At 43.6% G+C, this 22049-nt stretch overlaps 1 protein-coding gene across 1 annotated transcript in view; it reads left to right on the forward strand.

Annotated features, from left to right (window-relative positions):
• The window catches only part of LOC138595835 (roundabout homolog 2-like), an 88548-nt gene that overhangs the window by 60449 nt on the left and 6050 nt on the right, over window positions 1-22049 (forward strand). The window contains exons 10-23 of the mRNA XM_069667303.1: window positions 1948-2153; window positions 4068-4149; window positions 4267-4432; window positions 4939-5105; window positions 5193-5314; window positions 7398-7629; window positions 13513-13637; window positions 13744-13915; window positions 15024-15194; window positions 16325-16364; window positions 17894-18021; window positions 18644-18916; window positions 19752-19914; window positions 21552-21809. Of these exons, the coding sequence (XP_069523404.1) occupies window positions 1948-2153; window positions 4068-4149; window positions 4267-4432; window positions 4939-5105; window positions 5193-5314; window positions 7398-7629; window positions 13513-13637; window positions 13744-13915; window positions 15024-15194; window positions 16325-16364; window positions 17894-18021; window positions 18644-18916; window positions 19752-19914; window positions 21552-21809 (2305 nt within the window). The remainder of the gene's footprint in view (window positions 1-1947; window positions 2154-4067; window positions 4150-4266; window positions 4433-4938; window positions 5106-5192; window positions 5315-7397; window positions 7630-13512; window positions 13638-13743; window positions 13916-15023; window positions 15195-16324; window positions 16365-17893; window positions 18022-18643; window positions 18917-19751; window positions 19915-21551; window positions 21810-22049) is intronic.

The following is a 22049-nucleotide window of genomic DNA, read 5'->3' on the forward strand; positions in this document are numbered from 1 at the left end:
TGAATTAAAACTTTCTGAAGGCTCAGATATGGACTTGTGCTACATCCTGGACGTTGCCTCGGATGCGTGACTGGCAGCTTTATCAATTATCCAGTTAGACTTGAAAGCACGCTGCAACTTAAAGACTTCTTGTGCCGTGCACTCTCACGCACACATGCCACTGCATACATTAGCATGCAAGCTAAGGAAATAAGTGTGTGACGATCAAAACAGAGGCGTTGTATGTAGACATTTGTTGCCTGAACTTGCTCTGAACCTCCTGAGCACACGGATAGAGACGTTTGACAATTTCCTGCGGATGTGAAACTGGGTCACTCTTAGAATTCTGACTGCAGAGAATCCAAACTGACCGGAGCAGCTGCCCTCCATGTAGCAGCAAGCTACACTTTCCTTTTTTCAAGCCATATTTCGAGTCTACAGGGGATGAGTGCTTGATACAAGATAGCTTTTCAGTGTAGTATCACCTCGACCTGTCTGACTGATTCCTACAGACACCGAGGATGCCTTGAGGCGAACGTGGCCACCGGTGTGGTGCTGGATCAGAGGATACAGACCCTGACCCGGGAGTTACCCCTCACCTCTCATCTTAACCAGTGGTGCCACAGTGTTTGTAGAAATAGATGCTTGGATTAGATGCTGTCAATGTTTTTATAATCAACATCTAATGAGTAGCAGATTTGCAACAAGTAATTAGCTCTCCCAACAACAGACCTTTATCTGCAAACCTTCTGGAAAGCCATTTATTTTGCAGCCTGAGCAGCCTCTGGTATTAATAGGTGATACACAATCTCAAACCAACATTTTGTTATTACCTTTGTCACTGAGGGTGGAGTGTATGATTGCATTTCTACTACGGCTGCAGCTAAATATAAGGAACAGCTATCTGATGGTGGTTCTGTTATCACTGTAATGATTGCTGTAATGCAATGTTTTCCTGGAAATCTTCTGCTGCTGCTTATAAAGACTAATTGGTGACGCATAACATATAACATAACATATCAGTTAATCCCACTTAAGGCTTGCCTACACCAGGATACATGGTGTTTATATAGCGACATAAATGCTAACTCCTCAGCCTCCATAATAACCGGCATATCACATGTGCTTGTGCTTACTCTCCCTGCACCTATTTGTAGCTGAAGTCTCGGCTATTCTGCTTGAGTTGCCGCGTTCCTCATTGTGCTGAAGGAGGTGTGATGAAAGATAAGGCTTAGGGAACCTGCTGTAAACGCTTGTGCGAATGGAGACGGACCTGATAAGAGTGGAGAGGAGCCCGCAAGGAAATTGGAAGCGGGGGGGTAGTTACAAGGCCTACATAGCTTTAACACTCCAGAAATTACTGTTTCAGAGAGCAGAGGCTGTTTTCTGGATGATATAACATGCTTTAAAAAGCTTTAAATGAGATGAGTTGTTGTTCTGCTTGGCATGCTAATTCCCACTTTAGTTTTGTGTGCGTGTGTGACTGATTTTGGGGGGGCTACGGAGGTGGGTTGCACAGAGGGAGGAGGTGCAGCCATGAGTCAGAGCAGGGGGAGAGAGAGAGGACAGAATGTGTTGAGAGGTGTTATAAAGAAGGTATGGTAATTAGCACCGCGGGTGAAGCATCGTTAATCCTCCCCTAGTAATTAAAGCTCAAAGGTGTGATGCAGTGCCATGAGCACACTGCCCTACTGTGGAAAAGCCTCACAAAACAGTCACTTCCCCTCACAACAAATCCAACAGATTGAACCCGAACATCTTGGGCCTGCAAACACTCATGCAATTACTGCAATCACAAATTAACACCTTGTGATAAGGTCATGTCTATTTTTTCACAAATCAAACCAGAATCTAACTTGATAGAACGCAGAGTGATTGTTCCATGCCAAGCCCATGACGTCAAAATTACAGAGCTACAAATAGATTCCAAAAATGACTAACCCCCTTTCCTTGATTGTTTCACTTCAGCCCTGAAGGACCGCCCACCACCAATCATCCGGCAGGGCCCATCCAACCAAACGCAGGCGTTGGGAGGCGTGGCCCTTCTCAGGTGTCTGGCGTCAGGGGATCCGGAGCCCACGGTCACCTGGAGAAAAAACGGGGCCAGTCTGCTTGGAAAGGATCCACGTTTTTCCCTTCTGGAGCATGGCAGCCTTCAGATCCAAAGCACTAAGGTGGGTTGTAGTGATATGCAAAGAGATGCTCAGGAGATAGCATGTAGCATTGTGTTCCCCAATGGCCTATCTGAAAAGCTTTCGTTCACTGATCTGATACCCAAAAGAAAACCAGCTAGAGATCATATCTTGTTAGTTGCTCCAAAACAGAATCTTACACAGCAAGTTGCTCTGTGCTGCCATCATGGATGGAAAATGACTTGAAGAATTTAACAAGTAGAGAGAGAGCTAGCCAAGAGTTAGAGTTAGAATTAGCTAGCAAAATCAGCTTTATGCCAGTATTTTAAACTGGGAAATTCCACCATTGAAATGCTGAATTGAACAGTATGTAAAGCTTGAGCACTACTTTCAGCACAAGCAATGTTTACTGTCCCATACTGGACAGATAAGTAGCACACAGGCTGTCCAAAATAGAGAGAACAGTGAGGGATGTGCCAAAAAATTATCTCCATAGAGGGTTGCTATTTATTCCTAGACTATTTCGGATATTTTTCTGTTACTGTCAAACTAGTTAATCAAACCGCTTTTGGTTTCGACAGCTGAAGAGAGACAGGAAATATTGGGAGAGGAGAGTAGGGGATGACACACAGCTAGGGGCCGGGGGCGGGAGTCGAGCCTGCGCTAAGGACAATGACTGTATACAGTGTTTGGTTAAGGACTGTAGCCTCTGTATATAGAGCGCTTGCTCTTCCCACTAGTCTAAACCGGTGCCCCCTCAAACAACATTTTCTCTGGCCTTCACTCTATTCATAAATGTGTTGATGTTTTATAAAAGGTTTTAACCAGAGCCAGAATTCAAAACAATGATAGCAATCAATCACGTCGCTGCAGGTTTAGTTAATGTTAAAAATGAATGATTGCACTGCTATTGGACTGGAACTCAATATCAGCAGGTTTGCAAGTGCAGGTATCCGAATATGTATGAGAAGAAAAATGTATCTGAGCATCTCTTTTTGTTATATTGAGTATAAAAACTTAACTCCAGTTTATGGCAGTGCCGGTCTTATTTTGGCAGCTTTGGCCATCAACTCGGTTTTTGTGTTTGCACCTCTTTCCCTTCTATTGCATGCGGAAGATGAAAGAGAAACTCTACCATCTGCGAGCTGATGTCATCTGAATGTAACTCAAATGGACAAGTGCAGTCAGGTTGCTTTTAAAATATGAATAGGGTATTGATTTTTAAAAGATGTTAAACGCCGCTATTTAGCCTGAATCTCTGAGGCAGCGGTTAGACTCAAGGACTCAAGGACAGGAACCAGCGAGAGGAGTCCAAAGGGCCTTATATAATGGAGGGACTGCGATATACAGTGTCCTGTCACAGTGTCAAAGTGCTCCGCCTGTGTCACTCTCTCCCTTCTTCTCCCTCTTGAGAGATAGCCGAGCTGTCGGCAGCTCCTAAGGCATCGGCAATATAAAATAGACCGTCATATCACTTATATCCTGTGTCAGCACTGATGATGGTAATGCTGATGACTCGGGGAATGGAGGGTGACTATTATTGGAGGAAATCAATTAAGAAAATTAATGTCAGCTCTTACTGGGCTCTTTTTTTTTTCATTGGCCGGTGCTAAAGTTTCCTCTCATCCACTCTCGGGCTTTTCTCGAGCCAAATGCAGGCCAGTGGAGGTTAATGCATTTTTACTGTACTACTAGCTGCGAACCTCCTTCAAAAGCCCAGACTGACGTAAGAGCTTGTACAAACCATCTGGGATCACAGTTACAAAGGCTATTGGATTGAGTGGAAAACAGCAACAGAGAACAACATGGAAGCTGCATTATTTAGGATTTGAGAGGGCGGAGAAAATCTTTAAAGAGTTTCACAGACAGTTTCACAAACTTTTAGTTTCTTAGGGTTGAATTTGTTTGCTGTTAGGACTCTGAAATGGGCTGCTTGTTCTTATATGTCTTTCTTAGCTGTCTGATTTGGGGTTATACACCTGTGTTGCCACCAGCTCCAGCGGAGAAACATCATGGAATGCCTACTTGGATGTCAGAGGTCTGCTTCTGTGAAATAATTCACGTGAAAAATTAACACAATATTTGCATACCAAGCATAAAATTACCTCACATGCTTTGCTTCTGCAGGTATTAATTTTGTCTTCCTCTTTGGCAGACTCCCCTGACCTCGTAGACTTCATGTCTCACAACGCGTCCGCCCTCCCAGGGCCGCCCTCCAAGCCAGAGGTCACTGATGTCACCAAGAGCAGTATCTCGTTGTCATGGGAACAGGGGCCAGAGGCGGGCTCCCCGGTGTCCTCCTATGTCATCGAGGCCTTTGGGTATGTCTGTGACCTATGGCCTCTGGCTACATTTAGTGACCCCGAAAACTCTCATGGCACTAACAGATGGGGGGGTGTTTTTTGTGGGCATTCAATCAAGCCAGCAGTTTCAAGGAGAATGTTCCGGATGTTTTATCTCTTTCATTTTACAAGAGGGAGAAAATGTTCTGTTATGGAAACTTGAATGCCTATAATTTGGCAAATAAAAGCTCACTTCAAGCAGAAAATGATTGGCACATTAGAGCCAGCTTTTTTCTTTCCTTATCAAATAGTTAACTAAAAGAAATACAAAGGAGAATGTTTCATAATTGTTACCCTGATCAGTCTTTTTGATGATGACAGGAAGCATTTAAAAAGATTTCCTGCCATTACTGTGCGCCGTTTCTGCCCCCAGTCTCTAGAAACACGGCCCAGTAGTGTTGCCCAAAATAAACTGTCTGCATGACTTCTATAGCGGGGAAAATATTTCTCCTAATTAATTAGATTTAATCACGCTTTCTCTACAGTCAGTCGGTGAGTAACAGCTGGCAGACTGTGGCGGACCACGTGAAGACCACCGAGTTCACAGTCACGGACCTCCGACCCAATACTGTCTACCTGTTCATCATCAGGGCGGTCAATGCTCAAGGGCTCGGGGACCCTAGCCCCATGTCTGAGCCAGTGCGGACTCAAGGTACAGAAATAACTATGGCTTTTTAATGGATTCTTACTGATCATTGAGATTCTGCTCTACATGCATATATTCCTTTCTGTCTCATAGACATTAGCCCCACAGCACAGGGAGTGGACCATCGCCGTGTGCAGAAGGAGCTGGGGGATGTGGTGGTCAGCATGCATAACCCTGTGGTCCTTAGCTCCACTTCCGTGCAGGTCACATGGACTGTAAGTAGCTCTAACATTTTAAGTAGTTATCTCACAGAAAAAGTCCAATCTTGTCTGAGATCTCAACACTTTGCGTGTCTCGATGTTTTGGGATAACGCAGCACACACACACAGTCAACACGATGGGCTGGTTTCACATTCATAGTCTGAACAGATGGTCCTCCATCAATTTAGAATGGTTTGAGGTGATGCAGGAATCAAGACTAATGTTTCTATTCAGGACAAATACATCACCATTAGTCGCTACATGTGTCACTTCTGGAGGCAGTTTGCAGCCAGCCCTTTATCTGGGAAATGTTCTCTCTGTCTGTTGGCAAGGTGTCCCCACAGTCTGCTGCTGTAGGTTAATGACACACCTAAAATGGGCTTACACTAGTCTGCTATTTCATGCTTGTCAGTATAACAGCCATGTACTCTAATAGTGCTTAGAGACTGACAGCATAAACCTTGGTATGCGGTTCAACTTGGACATTATTCTACCAGCCCCTGTTTGTGGGAAAATACTCATGTCGTGCTCAATGTCAAGCAGACGTGTCTGTAAGAAATGTTTGTGTGGATTGTGACACAAGCATGCTTTTTTCTGGAAGAAGTAGACGTTTCAAATGTGAAGCTAATGGGAAGTGCCTTAAACCTGAATTCTTTTTAGTGGCCAGCAGGGGGAGTATACACTGGTTGCAAGAAGTCTGTGTAAAAAAAAGTGCGGAAGACAACACTACTTCTCAGTTGATTGATTTTCCTCATGCGTTTATGGTCTTATTCGCTATTTTCAAGTCTTCTTCAATACAGCATGATGTCCATTTTGTTAATTATAGTCCCAATAAGATTAAAATTGAGGATACAGTAAGATATGTCAACCAGGTTAGAGATGTACCTGTGGTCTCAAGTCTTTGTTGCCCTGTGGGTGTCCTGCTGGAACAATTGCACACATCTACATTTTCCATTTTAGATGCCATATTAAAAAACTTTAATTTACAATCTTTTTCTCAGTTAAATGTTCGGTGACAAAGCTGGGTTCATGGACAAAGTGTCACTTGCTGAGGTCTCCATAACCCTCTTTCCAGACTTCACCTCACACCCCAACTTAATCCTGAAACACACACTCAATATGTACAGGCTACTGTGACACTTAATGTACATGTTTAGTTATCTTTGGGATCCTTATCGAATTTTTTGCACAAGACAGTTTAAAGGCAACAACACACATTCTTGCAGCCTATCTGTTCACCAAGTACACAGTACACAGATAAAAATATAACTTAGATACAGGCTCGCATATACAGTATACACATAAACATAAATACACATAAACATATCTACATCCTCTCTAGTATCTGTACTGAAAACAAGCATTTCTCAGGAGACTAATCGATACACTATTTTGCTTCAATAACTCTGCAGTCTGGTTGCTGTTTATGTGTTGCAGCAACTAAATGCAAGATTTCACTGCAGTGAATCAAAGTGTCGAGTAGGTACACTGTGGTTATCTTCAAAGAAAGCGAACACAGAGAAAGTCAATTTATTTCAAGGCCTAAAACCTATAAATTCCTTTTCAAGTAACACAGTAGGTAGTGCTACATCAAGTGTTTATCGGGATTTTAGATTCCCCAAACTTACAACAACATACAGACTGAGGCTATACAGAAAGAGAGGAGAGGGAGATTCATCTAATACTGTATAGTTGGACTGGTTGCATGAGGAACATCTGCTTTATATTGCTTGTAAAAGCCTTTTCCTGCTCCTGCCCTTGTTAGCAATCCATAACTATGAGTTGGATCTGTTACATATTTTACTGTTCTCTGGAAATGCACCAGCAAGAATGGAAAATATTCTGACTGTTGTGATTCAGCATTTTGTGCCGCAGGTCTCCTACTCAGGGGTTCTGTTCAACTCTCTTCATTTGGCTTCTTGCGTCTCTGCCGCTAATTAAACTGTATGATTAACTAAGTGTGCATTGTCACTGACAGAGGACACAGACTGAGTACTGATCCACAGAGCTCCAAAGCAGTTTACACACACAGATGTACAACACCTCCTACATCATTACCATACAGCATGTATTCATCCCACTCTCTCTCCTACTCAGGTGGAGAATCCATCCCAGTTTATTCAAGGCTACCGGGTTCTGTACCGGCAGACGTCAGGTCTGCCCTCCCCAGGGCCGTGGCAGATAGAAGACCTGAAGGTCGCCTCAGAGAGGGACATAACTCTCTCAGGTCTGAAGAAAGGCATCGTGTATGAGATTAAAGTGCGGCCATACTTCAACGAGTTCCAGGGTGCAGACAGTGAATCTATGACAGCACGCACCATGGAAGAAGGTAAGCGTGTCACATTTCTCACAAAAAACGATTCCTCAGCTGCCTCTATAGGAAGAAACGTAAGATTAACTTACTTATGCATGAGCAGATGCTCCTGTTTAAACGATTCTACCTACTTTTATATTTAGTTGCCGCTAGTAATGGCTTCGTGGTGAGATAGTAATGGATAATGGCATTTCAAGTACACCCACCCACACACGCATACTGCGGCTGTGCCAGGTCCCCTGTGTGTGAAAACAGGTCTCCCAGACGGCGCAGTGGGGGTCCGTGACAGACCCGAGCCTCTGTGGCTCGGTAGGCAAAGGGGCGGGGGGGGGGCAAGAACTGTCTCTTTTGACATAAGCCCGACTCTCTCTGCTCCTCTGTGGACCCCTGCTGCCATGTCTCCGTCACACACCAACCAGACCTGTGTGATATGACGCCCGCCTTTAACAACACACACACACACATTCACACACACATTCTAGACATACAGTGAGCTCTATTGGTGATACCACTTGGTGTCCTCCTTGTTCTCATGTAGTGCAGGTCAATTGGTCAGCTACTAATACTTATAAGTGTTTGTAGGATAAGTGAGTCTAATTCACCATGTTAGTGTGTATAGTATGGATTCCTCTCAGTATAGCTTCTTTAATTAATTAGTCTTAACCCCCAAATATAGAGGATACTTGTAAACTCGTAACACACTTTTTACCATCTTCAGTCTGACATTGCTTTCACTCTAACTGCTTCAATGGCGGAGATAGATTCCTTTTTTCTCAAACCAGCCATTTGTGACCCACCTATTCGACTAAATATAGCTTTGTTTGTAGATGAAACTGGTGCACAGCTTTGCCAACACACTGTTTTTGCCAGGTATTTAGAAATGGAAAGTAAGACCAATCTACGATGTCAGACATATTGAGAAGACGTGTCGACTATGAGTGTCGCCGTTGATGGTTTCACATTTGCTTCTTACCATCACTTATTGGCTCGTCCTTTGTCCAACCATGGCACTAATTGGATGGTTGTGTCGTGCCGGAAAGACCTTTGTTTCATGTCAGAATCCTGGACCAAATAATTAACTCGGTGGAACAGACGATTCAAGGTCTGGACCTAGACAAACCTTGCGATGCAGTTTTTAGTTTCATTTCTATTTAATTAGCTTTCATAGAGCCTTCAAAAATATCTCTCAGTCCTTATCAGAAAATATGTTATGCTTAACAATCATTGACATGGATCTAGGGGCTGCACTTCCTGTGGGAGGAAGCCGGAGCTCGTTGAGCTCGTTAAGCCCGTTGAGCTTGTTAAGCTTGTTAAGCTCGTTAAGCATGTCTTTGGATTGGTGACTCTTAAATTGCCCGTAGGTGTGAGAGTGAGCGTGAAAGGTTGTCTGTCTCTATGTGTCAGATGTGTCAGTGTGTGTGTCTAGCCCCCCTGCGACCCTGAACAGGATAAGCAGTATCGATAATGCATGGATGGACATGGATCTATTGACATGCCCATTAAGTATTTGTTGTGATTTCATCCATAACATTCCTCCGACTTCTTGTTAACACTTGGCTCTTAAAGAAATCAATTCTTAACCTTCAGAGTCGTTCTTTAAGAACCCTAATTCAAGGCCCACTTACTAACTTTTTCTAGAAGTCGTAACTTGTTTATTTCAGGAAGTCCTAAATTGTTGTGGGTGACCTTATAACCCCTGCTGAGCTCTTGCTGGAACAGATCCATCTTCATGCACAACAACAACCAAGCAAACTCCATTCACTGATAAACACCATGTGACCAAGCTCCAGAAAAAGTCAGTGGCTCTTGAGTTGGGAAACTACTGTTTCCAAGGTCAAGAATGCTTACTTGCATTTATATTTCAGAACAGTTGGGTTGTGTCTGCTGAATTCTGGTGCTGCATCAGCTGGACTGTCTGGAGCAGGGCTCGTACTGGAAACAAGTCATGCTGAAGACCATTAATGCATCTTCCTCCCAGTAGGAGGATCGGGAGGGGGGTGGACTATGAACAGGGGAAACCACTGGTGTAAAAAGAGAAACTCAGCTCGCTGTAGCCCAATTAAAACGGCCACACAGGATCACTAGAGGTCTTTGCGGACCAGGGAACATCTAGTTATTTGGGATTCTGGAGAGGAGGCACCACGGAGGAGGAAAAATTGGCTTGATGTGCAGAAACTGTGAAGCCAAAAAATCTGCTGCTCGGCACAATTTGGAGAAAAAACCACTCGATATCCATCAAAGGCAGATTGGGAATGTTGCTGTGCCTTTGTGAAAACCCAGCGGAGGGCGTCTTTGGGGTCTTGGGGGTCAGGACAGCTGATGTCTCCCACTCCATAGAGGGGGAAGTAGTGTATCAAGATTAATGATCCTCACAATCCTTCGATGAGTTATTAGGGAAAGAAAAGTGGCCAGAGGCAGTAGGCTCTATGACCTCACCGTCATCACTGTAGCCAATAGTATCCTCAGGCTTTCCACCACTCCAATCAAAGGAAATGCTACGGTGTGCTGAAGTTCCAGGTGTAGCTGTTCAGATGAAGATATACGGAGGGGTCAGCGAGGAAAAAGACAAGGTCATCCTGTGTGGAATAGAGTTCCTGACCCTGCCTGGATAGATTTAATTTAACATTACACTAGTGTTACGTGGGGACAGTTATGTAGATGCTGAAATGTTTGCTAATTCCTGAATTAATTAGCTTAATTGATGCACTCATTTGCATAACAGGTTATGTTTAGCACTTTATATAGCAGGACATTAAGCAGCTTAAGTGCCTTTTGTTTAATTGCACAGCTGTGACTAAAAACCAAAATGTTCCCTCAGACATGGGAAGCGTTAATTGCTTTAAATTACTCTCCAGCCACAGTGTTCACGAGTCCTAATATGAGTATTAGTCACATAGTTAAGAACACGCTCTCTGACCTTTTCTGCTGTTGTCACCATTTATTGTAATGTTTTCCTGAGTCATTATCACTGCTATTGTAGCCATTATTCATCCTCAGGGATCGTTCACGTACATGTGGAAATGGCAGAAGTACACTTAATGGTTCCTGTCTTCTCCTAATGTAAACCTCTGACTGACTGGACAAGCTCCATCGGGTTGCTGAAACAGCACAAGTGGAATGGCTCTGGAGAAATGAAAGCTTACTTGCATGATGGAGCACTCACATTTATATAAAATACACATTTATATATTCGAGTAAAATGTCCTCTTTGGCTTAAAGAACGATCTGAAACTTTAATTCTCTGCCTTCCCATGATTGTTTGGTTCATCCTACTCATTTCAAAAAACAGTTGCTTCTGTTGCCCCATGGAAATCTTATGAAGCTACTTCCCTGTGAAGTAGTGTTCAACGAAACACTGTCCTCATGGTCTCTTTGTCCTTTCTGAGTGGAGAATATATATTTTTAAAAACTGTCAGATGGACAGCTTGTAGTCCCAGCCCAAAGATAGTGACAATCCAGATGTGCAATTTCCACTACAGAACCATTTTTAATTCCCAGCTATAACTATTATTCTGTGCTCACGTGCGAGCACGAACCTGCAACATCTGGATTTTGCAGCTCTGATACTGAGCAGCTTTGTGTCTGTGTATAAAAGATAAATGATAATCTAGCTGTCACTGACTGAAGTTGTGTAAACTCTGCAATTTGGGCTCCATCAGTTGTTTTTGTTTGGTTATTTTTCTCTCAGTAGATTCATGATTGTGATTTGATTTTGTGAAATTTGGCCGACAATAATGATGGATTGCCTGAGTTAGGATAACCAGAGAGCCACATAGAGAGGCTCACTCAGCGTTGATAGAACATCCAAATGATTAATTAAGTTGATTCTCTTCCACAACGGTCCACCTGAATTTGTCCTGGTCATTTTTTAGGAAAATAGTTGTCCAAGCAAGCTGTCCCTGCTCGGTGATATTCCACCATAAATATATATTAAAGCTCCTGTGAGGAACTTTCAGTTTCTGTTGATTTTGGCGCCCCCTGTGGACAAAGCTGTACCTCTTGTCTGTTTGCTGTTTTTGTCCTGTACATGCTTAAGTGGTGGTCTCATCCTGCTTTGTTTAACTGTCATATGTATCACTCACTTTAAATGTTTACCCTGTAAAATGTAAACAAAGGCAGCGTGCAGTTAATCGCTTCATTTGACACCTACCCCCCCTGCCAGCAGTGTCAGGCATTAAAAATAACTATATAGAAATAATCAATCTTGTCGCTGATGGTCTGGTTTGCTTTTGTAGCTCATATAGAGTCATCAGAATTAATTTCAGTCTGTTTCAGAACCAGCGAAAAACTCCTCACAGGAGCTTTAAGTGGAGGATCGTTTCCTGAGTTGTAATTTGGTCGGCCTGTCATTCTTTGTGTCATCTTGCTTTCTGAACCGTAGAACCATCAATACATTGTGACAGTCTATCTGCGCTAGTTGTTTTTTTTCTGCCTCAGAGGATCAATACAGTCCAAATGTCTGAATATGGACAAGTCAATTTGTTAAACGTATTAGAAATAAACTGTGTCACATAAGGCAGATTTTATTCCTTTGAACTGCCTGGCTGTCATATATTGTGCCTACTTGCCACCTCTGTTTACATCCTCTCTTTCAAGCACGTTAAGTCATTCAGGGAGGTTTGTTTCATCTTTCCAACTCAGTTGTTTTACCTTCTTATATTAGTTAACTGGGCTAGTTCATGAGACCTTCCCAGATGTCCTAAAACTTACAGGGTTCAGTCTTTTACTGATGATACCCGGCTTTATTACTCCAAACTACAGATAAACAGACTCCATTCTGTTGCCTCACTGTGCACATGTTTACTACATATCACTCCAACCAATTAGAGAGCCAACCCCATCTGGAGAATTTAAGTCACAGTAACCATGTTGCTCTCTGTCCAGGTGGCAAACAAGTAAATCTAGCTAGCGTCATGGCCCACCTGCTTTGGCTCCTCCGCACTGCTGTCCCTCTCAGTGCCTTGCTTACATTACGCTGCAGATAGCATTATTATTTTGCAGCTCCTTAATTGTGTTCGGAGTACTTATTTCACCCACTCAGTCAGAACATAATGATAGCTTTAATGGGAACCATGTGAAACTATGTGCCCAGAGCAGTCAGTGAGAGATGATGATCTGCTGAGTTGCATAGACGCGGTGTTTGCCTCCCGCCGCCTGCAGTCTCTTTAAATCACAGATATGTCGACGCAGGTCATCAGGACAGATTGATACATTTAAAAAAACGACCCATTAAAAGAGGGAATTTGAATTTGGCACCGTCAGGCACAGATTTTCTGTTGACCGTCTCAAAATCCTCATTATAGGACATGGAGATTGACCATTTTCATCAGATACGATATGCAGAATTGAATACAGCTACTTTGGAAGCATTTACGTGTGGTCATAATGGTTCTAATCCATTATGGAAGTGATGTGCGCTACTGGGCTCAGCCATTCGTTCTTGGCAGCGGGGGGAATCCAGTCATGTTTTAACTTGCTGGTCTGCTTGGAATGGCTGGAATCATTTGTGCAGTAAGTAATGTGCAGTTTGGAAGTGAAAGGCCTGGCGCCATCTTATGATGCCAGTAAGATAATAGAATTTGAAACTCACTATAATAGAGGAATGGTGCATTTTTAGGTCCCAGTGCATCCTAGTTGTGTGCAAAAATTCCGCCATTACTATATGAAATTGAGATGAAGTGCTTAGCTAGCCATCTGCTACACTGGCTTAGAAAAGACTTTGTTGTATGGCTTGCTGTATGAATATAAATAGAGGTAGAGGGTGAGACAAATCCTTTCTTTTACATGAGAAAAAAACAGAAGACTTGCTTCTCTCTGAAAAAACAATATGCTGCTCTGTTTTATCCTTTTTTTGTTTCCTATGTTTCTTTAATCCTTTCACGCCTCTTGACCCTACAGCACCCGGTGCGCCTCCGCAGCAGGTGACAGTGTTGACAGTCGGGAGTCACAACAGCACGTCCATCAGTGTGTCATGGGACCCTCCTCCCTCTGACGAACAGAACGGCATCATACAGGAGTACAAGGTACGATCAAACCGCGCACCTGATCCACTGCATCACACTGAATATTTTATTTAATGTACTGTAAAACCTCACAGTGAATTCTGTCTGCCGTGTCCGTCTCTGTCAGATCTGGTGTCTGGCCAACGAAACCCGCTTTCACGTCAATAAGTCTGTGGACGCGACCATCCGTTCAGTGGTGGTCGGGGGGCTGCAGGCTGGAGTGCAGTACCACGTGGAGGTGGCTGCGGGCACCAGCGCAGGGGTGGGGGTCAAGAGCAAACCCCAGCTCATCATCCTGGGTAATCCACTCACACTCGCACCACAACTGGAGTCAAATGAAACGACCTAATAATGGGGGGCCTGGGTCTCCGTCACAGATTGAGGGGGGTCTAGGAAAAATGATTTATCAATTTATTGCACTTGAAGAAAGAAGATTGCGCTTTACTAACGCAGACGTCCACTGAGAAATCAATAGCGTTTCATTAAGTGTAGTGTCTGGTAACAGTGCCAAGTACTGTTAGCCATATCAATAATCCTCTTTAATATGTGGGCAGCTGGCGCTAACAAAGTAGACAGTGTTTTTGTAGGAGCTTATCAGACTATCACATCTTATCAAACAGCTAAAGGATGCCCAGAGTATATAAGCCCAGAATCAATACGGGAGCCCAGGCCAGATGCTCTTCATCTGTGACTTTTGACTGATATATAATAACACCCTTAACGTGCGGAGAAAAGGGGAAACACAGGCCTGTGGACCGCAGCTTAATGACGGGGAGGGGGGTGGAGGGGGTGGGAGGGGCGGAGGGGGTGTTCCTGCTGGAGACTGTGAATCTAATTTCACAGCACAGTAGCCGCAACAGAAAATCAAACTCTGTCAGAGCTGCTCTGTCAATCTCGTGTCTTGCAGCTCAAGTTGATAAGTGCACTGCTGAATTGATTTACTCTGCTTACATATTGGATGCACTGATGCCGCCTTTTTATTCTTTATTTATTTTGTTTTATTATTATTTTGCTTTTAAGACACTTCCATGTTTTTTATGTGCTCCATGTGTCTTGATGTTGGATATTTGCTGTCCTTGTTTTCCTGCATTATTTGACCTGAACAATGGATCCTTTGCTTTTAGTGGAAATGCCTTTATTTTTTTACAGTGTACACCTTTTTTGTTCTTTGTTTGAATTTATTGATTTATTATGTTGTTGTTATTTACTTTTGAGACATGTTTTGAAGCAATGTATTGATTTTTTTGTCTTCATCCATTTTTATCCCAAATGATTTTCACGCACAGCAGCCATTAAGATACAGTCATTAGTTAATCCGCTTGTCTCAAATCGACATTCAACCATTCATTTGTCTCCTTCCCGTACGTGTGTGGTGTACATTTGTGTGTGTTGCCCCCTTAGGTGCAGAACTGCGGGACATAATGACGGGATCGGAGGGCAACAACAGCATCTCAGACGTGGTCAAGCAGCCGGCCTTCATCGCCGGTCTGGGAGGGGCCTGCTGGATCGTCCTCATGGGCTTCAGCGCCTGGCTGTACTGGAGGAGGAAAAAGAGGAAGGGACTCAGCAACTATGCAGGTAAAAAAAAAAAATCAATTTACATGGTTCTGCATCAACACAGACTCTCAAAGCACGCCGGGCCTCTCCCTCCAATGAAAGCTGATGTCATCACAGATGCGACTCCATTTGAGCCGGCTAAAAAGCAGAACAAAGGGAATATATTCAGCGCAGATGGAAATAGGCCCTATTGACTTTAATTCAGTGTGCACTGATGTGCATCAACTGTGCTGAGTTCCATCAGCAGCGCACCTCAACACTCTAATACATTCATGCGAGATAAGTAATTTAACATCCCCTTCCATTACCAGACCATGGCTGGTGTTGTTTGCACATTAACACGAGGCGCGCCGAGTTTAACGTATGAAATATTCTCATCCCTCTGCGAGTCAAGCATATAGCCGCGTGCCATTATCATAATGTGTACGGAAGCTTTCATTGTAGTGACGTGGGGAGAGGTGCCGTGATTTCCTGATTCAATGGGGATTTACATGATTGAGTGCTGCTTCTCTGATCCCCTCGCTCAAAACATATTGAGGAGTTTAATTCCAAAACACCACATTTCCATATTAAAGCAGATATAGAAGTTTAACAGGAAGAAGACGTAGAATAATGTTTGATTTCTTGAACCAACGTCGACCTTATTACAGTGATTTAAAGTGTGTTTTCACCTGTTTCAAATGATTGAATATTTCATTTCACTTGTATGTCGGCCCACCACGCTCCAGTTTGTAATTTTTAAGAAATAAATAAGTAAAATGATGATGATGCTGAGGCCCCAGGCTACAAGGGGGTCAAATGTGTGACCTTCATTTCAACTTCATCCCCCTGGGCAATCAGAGTAATGCAGAAAATGCTGCTGCAGTGCTTTGACGTAAATGTTGCCCTCCGTTTCATCAAGATGTAATTGTTTACCTTCGTACTTCTGACACTCTATCTACCTTCTCTTTTCAACTGCAGTCCAGTCCTTCACCTTTACCCGAGCAGGTATGTCTTTACGTTGTGCGTTTTATATGAAAATATCAGAGGAATTTCGCCGCCTACATTCCTGACAGCAATAATTTATCAGTCATTCAAATTGATGCCGGTGCCATACATTTGTAGATGAAATAATTGTACTTGTGTTTCTCTGTCTCTCTTTTCTCCACTAGTAACATTCCAAAGAGACAGAGGCCTGATCCGAAATGGAAGGTGAGAATTTAAATTAACTTATAAAAATAAAGAAACCCCACAGCTAAAGCTTTTCCACTGACATTTCAGTGCAACGCTCAGTCCGCCCTCCATGACAAGAGCCCATTGTTGTACCTGTAATGAAGAGTTCTTTCATGATGAATGCAATTTGCATACATGTTCCAATATTCGCCCCTGCTTGCTCATATCAGTGTATGATTTGCCCTGATGTACACTTGATGAAATCATTAATCACGCCTTTGAAGTGAGTGCTAACCAATTAATGCAGGTGGGCCGCTGTTTTATTCACTGGCTGCCTCTCAGTTCATCCGAGGATGTTGGCAGAGTGAGAGGTCGTGGGAGGAGGGGAGAGGTGATGAATGTGCTGTTTGAAAAAGCTTGGCGTACAGTGCACTGTGATTGCTTTGAACAACAAAGTGTTAGACCTTGAGATTCCACTTTGTGAGAATTTTCCTGCCTGCGCGAAAAAAGCCCAAAAACGAAGCCGACACGTGAAAATCAAAGTGTACCGAAACTGCGAGGGAAAGGGAGAGAGTTTGCTTTGCAGAAAATGAAATAATCTCCATTTTTATTCCTCCCTCTTTCCTTTTTGTCACACCTAAGCAAGCAGATAAGCCCAGAGCTAGAACAAATGTTGCAAATAATAGACTAAAAATAAACACTTTCTTCCTGCCTGACCCTTTTGGTGTGCATGAGTGTGCTTCTTCACACTGTATAATCCCACATGTGTTGGTGTGTTGCTCAGTAAATGTATGCAAATGTATGTATATTCCTGTGTGTTTTAAAATGGAAATTATTGACGTAATTGTTTGAACACCTTTGAGCTATCACTAAGTCAGCTGTGAACAATTCCCCTGACACTTGGCGAGCCGGGCTCAGTGGAAAAATTCCCCGTGTGGCTGCACGTTAAGCAAACATATGCGAGCGGGATGCACGAGGCATGTGAATGTTTTCGCCGCTCTTTACAGCCGCTGATACAAAGAGGTTGTAAATTGTCTTTTTTTTTTCCCTCTCCCTGAATTGCCGCCCACAACTTTCCTACCTTGAAGTCAAAGCCTGCATTCATGAGCATTGTATTTCACTAAGACAAAATGACACGGTAGCTTTCCCTAAACCACCTAATGGGCTTTTGCTGTCTCTGTTGCTATGGAGACAGTGCACCAGTGTAGCCGATCTGCCAGAGGCTGTCCATGATTCTCAATTTAAAATGTAAATTTCTGTTGTGCTAAGGCTCTAAAGTGGATTTAGTGTGTGTTTAGGCCTGCTTTGTATCTCCGGGGAGAGTTCGTAGCGGTGGAGTTGAGGGGAGGCAGAAGTCTGATTTATAGACTTGCCATTTTATGTCTCTCTGTTGTTTATTGTCGCTTGTGTGCGCAGGGGGCTGCTCCACAGGCGAGAATATGCTGAATGAGTTTTCACATCAATTTGTTGTTGATGCAGCAGGAAGAAAATGAGCAATACTGTTACGGTGCGGCCTGGAGATTTAACAATGTCTCACCCCCTCTGCTCGCTCTCTTTGTCTCTCACAGCCGTCCGGGGCTGCTGAAAGCGGGCGACCAAGGCCTCCCCTGGCTGGCTGACTCCTGGCCCTCCACCAGCCTCCCGGCTAACGGCGGCTTGGGGAGTCCGAAGGGCGGCAGCAACTTTGGCCGAGGAGGTAGGACACATAAACATGGGTTGGGGTGATGGAAAATAGAGTTTCAGCAATGCCTGGTTGGACAGTTTTGATGCTCATCCATTGGGAAGTACGGTGACAGGACGTCACACACACACACATACAAATTAAAAGAGCCTTTGAGGGCTTTACTCTGCTAATTTGATTTGACAAGCTTGATATTTGGCTTCACTTAATGGCATTTGCATATACTTTTTGCCCCTCATTTGTTCCCATACTTTGCACTTTCTATTTTCTCAAGGATTTATGCAGTTCCTCGTTAACTTTATGTATTTGTGATGTGTATTTGTGTGTTTGCATGCTCTCAGCCAATTGGAACCCTGCTGAGCTGCAGGCTTTATATGTGCATGACAGTAGAGCTGAAGGTTAGCGCTGTTTGAATATCCCCCTCGTGAACACTCCACCGGGCTCCCACAGCGCGTTGCATGCTAATTATGGTTGTAGATAATCACTTTCATTTATATCAAGTCCATTTGAGACCTGTATTTAACTAATACCGAGCGCCAGAGCAGCAGGGAGTGTTAATGACCTTAAAGATCGTTAACTTCATGTCAACTCAACTCTCTGTGATCCCTTCTCTCTTTTCAATCCGCTTTTGTTTTAGATGTTTTGCCGTCTGCGGCGGTGGAGAAAACGGGCACCATGCTGTCTGATGGTGCCATCTACAGCAGCATTGACTTCATGGGGAAGGCAGGCTACAGCAGCCCGGCGCGAGTCAGCCAGCCCACCCCCTATGCCACCACGCAGATACTCCAGTCCAACAGCTTCCACGAGCTGGCCGTGGACAGGCCAGATCCCCGCTGGAAGGCTTCCCTACAAGCCCAGCAGGAAATGGCAAACCTGGGCTACTCGCTAACCGACAGACGCCCTGGCAGCGGTACGAGCCACCATGACGATAGAGATTAATTCTGTTTTTATTTGGTGTGATGTTTGCTTTCTTATGATGTATCTCGGGTCCCTGTGGACTGCAGCAGTGCTCGAATGGCAAGTGAAAGCAACGGTTGGCCATGAAACGGCAGGTAGTGGGGCTTTATTTTTCCAGGAAAATAACCACAAGGGAGTTGGTGAACTGAAGCAGGGGAAGAGCGAATAAAAAGGAGGAAATTTATTTACATATTCACTGAAAATGGACCCTTAGGATAATGTTCTTAATTACTCTTCTGTCTTCATCACAATTCTACCCTGGGAGCTTATCTAGCCCTAGAAATGTCACACAATCATGACGCATTTCTTAGGGTTAACTTGATTAGTGATGGCGGAAAAATCCCTCAGTGTTTCTGCCTTATTCATACACGGAATATACATTTACCGAAGTCATTGAGGCATTTATGTCCGGGGTTTTTTTTTTGCACAATAGCCTGTGTGCTCAGCTAAATGTCAGGCTTACCAGAGATAAAGTAGAGCAAGCTGTATGAAAGCAACTTAAAGTGGTTTGCCGCAGGTTTTGATGCCTCTTTAGGAAATGTCAACATTTGGAAAAAGTCCTAATGTGCTGTCAGGACACAAAGAGGAGAAATAGCGAACGCTGGGTGGGAGACGGGTTTAAAAAAGTTCAGATAGCAGAGAAAGATAGAAGACAGCTTTCAAGGCAGTGCTGTATATGAGAGGGTGAATCCAGTGTAGAAAGATGTTTGTGTGCAAAGCAAACAGGGATTTTTTTTCACTGTTGTGTAGACAAGACTGAAAGTTCCTGCCTTCTTTATCGACCCCAGGTGCAAAGGTCGGGAAGAAAAAGAAGGTGAAGGGTGGAACAAAGGGCTCTAAATCAAATGGGACATGTTGGGCGAACATCCCCCTGCCTCCGCCACCCATGCACCCGCTCCCTGGTACCGAGGTTGACCTTGACCGCTACCCTCAGGAAAACCACGGAGGAGGGTGAGACACATTCATATCTCATCAATCTCTCTGCCCCGGAACGGACACACACAAACACAAAAACACGCCTCGACTGAAGGAACACATGCAAACGCTGAGGTCACAATATCCTGCACCTGTGCCCAGATAGTGTGTGTGTGTTTCTTTCAGAGAGCTTGAACAAGAGCTACACAATTCAAAAGATGCTTATATCAACCTCTGGGTGCCTCTTTTTCCCCCATATACCAAAAATACACTTTATTTAAACTATAATACACATTTATTTTTCAGTAAAATTATTATTTTGATAAATATTGGCCGGATTTAGCCTGATATAGAAACATCTTTACATATTTAAACCACTTAAATGTGTCAATCATTTGTGCAGCAAAGTGAGGTTGTTCAGATACCAATACAAGTATAGTAGAGTCCAATGTAGTAGGCCTATATTTAAGCAATATCACACGACAGGGAGTGATGTTGTACTGAATGTCATCATGGCTGTGATTCGGTCGTAGGAAGATAATCTCATATTATCATATATATCAATCTCCATACTGGGCTTGATTTATACAGTATATATATATAGCCTCCTTAGTCACTTTGACACTCGCTCACCCTGCTGCTCGTTATATTTGTGTCCTTGTTTTTGTCTTATTCTTTCATTGTAATCTTTGATGTTTGATTACATTCTAATTTCCTGTCTATTAATCAACTAGTTCCACAGTTTACTGAAACAGCACTTTTGTTGCCCAGCAACCCAAACAGTCTCCTGCACTCTGTGTCTACAAGTTACCACAGATCAGCTACTCTGTATGATGTAGGCTACATACAGTATATCTGTTTGTTTAAATTTATCATCAACCAGTGAATAAGAGTCTGCTGGTTGATTGACGGCCTGCTGTAATGTTAATTAACTGTATTCAGAACACCTGGCTGAGGCGGAGTGATACACAGAGAGACCCAGAGTCCCAGTTATCTTGTGCTCTATTTTGGCACTCATGGAATGCTTCTTGTCCAATCGGATTACTTGGTCGGAACTAACTATAAACAATAATATATAGCAGTTTCATGATGGCCCCGATCAGATAGAACGCCTCTTCCAGGCTGTAAAACGCGAGGCGCACCACACTGCCTTTTTTGTTGAAGCCTACGGTTAAAAAAACAGCAGCTCGCAGCACCTTTTTTTTTTCTGTTGTTAAGGCAACCACCGAATAATTAGCTGTCATTAACCTCTTAATGACAGCTAATGACACACAACTCTTATATTGCAAACTGACAGAAGGCCTGCCTCTCCATTCATCCGTTTGGACAATGAGAATGCAGAGAAAAAACGCCAATGACGTCGGCCGTTTTTTTAAACTCGAGGTGCTCAAAGCGTTTCCCTAAAAACGTGAGGTGCACAGAGCAGATAAGGCGAGGCCTCAGCAACGAAAAAGCTGCGCGCAAAAAGTGTCCCACTCATTGAAAACAACTACAAAAAAGCCCCCTCCTGCTGCGCTCTGTCTGATCGGGCCCTTAACCAGTGTATGTGAATTTACATGTATGTATATGCTACTTGGTATAAGTCCTGCGTTTGACAAAAAAATCATTAAAATCATCTCTACAGCAAAGCCGATGTAATGACTAACACAGAAAACATTTTGTCCACCTGCCAGGTATGACAGCAACAGCTGGGCTCCTCCCATGTCCGTCCAGACCTACCGCCACCAGAGTCTGGACAATGAAGTCGATGAGGAGAGAGGTCCCACTCCTCCCCTGAGAGGAAGGTCCTCCTCTCCTGGAGCCGCTACCTTTGGCCAGCCGTCATCTTCCACTCTCAGCTCTGCCCACCACGAGGAGATGCAGTCCATTCTGCAGGCCCACTTGGACGAGCTGACCAGAGCTTACCAATATGAGGTTGCCAAGCAGGCATGGTAAGCAGGAGACTTCTTTCTTTCTATGATTTGATGTCTCTTCTGGTTAAGAAAGGACCATTAGATCACTTACAGCCAGTGTGTTTGCATCACTTATTTGTTCAAAGTCACTTCCTTTGCGCAGAAGAAAAGACACCTGTAATTTTATTCATTTCATGCTGTTGATAGTTCGGGTTTTTGCATATCAATGGCCGGTATTTGAGCGTCTTATAATGCTGCTATTTACATGTGTCAGCCAGA

This window comes from Semicossyphus pulcher, unplaced genomic scaffold, assembly GCF_022749685.1.
Source record: "Semicossyphus pulcher isolate SPU_LCO1_2020_fin unplaced genomic scaffold, fSemPul1.0.p SCAF_10, whole genome shotgun sequence".
NCBI lineage: Eukaryota > Metazoa > Chordata > Actinopteri > Labriformes > Labridae > Semicossyphus > Semicossyphus pulcher.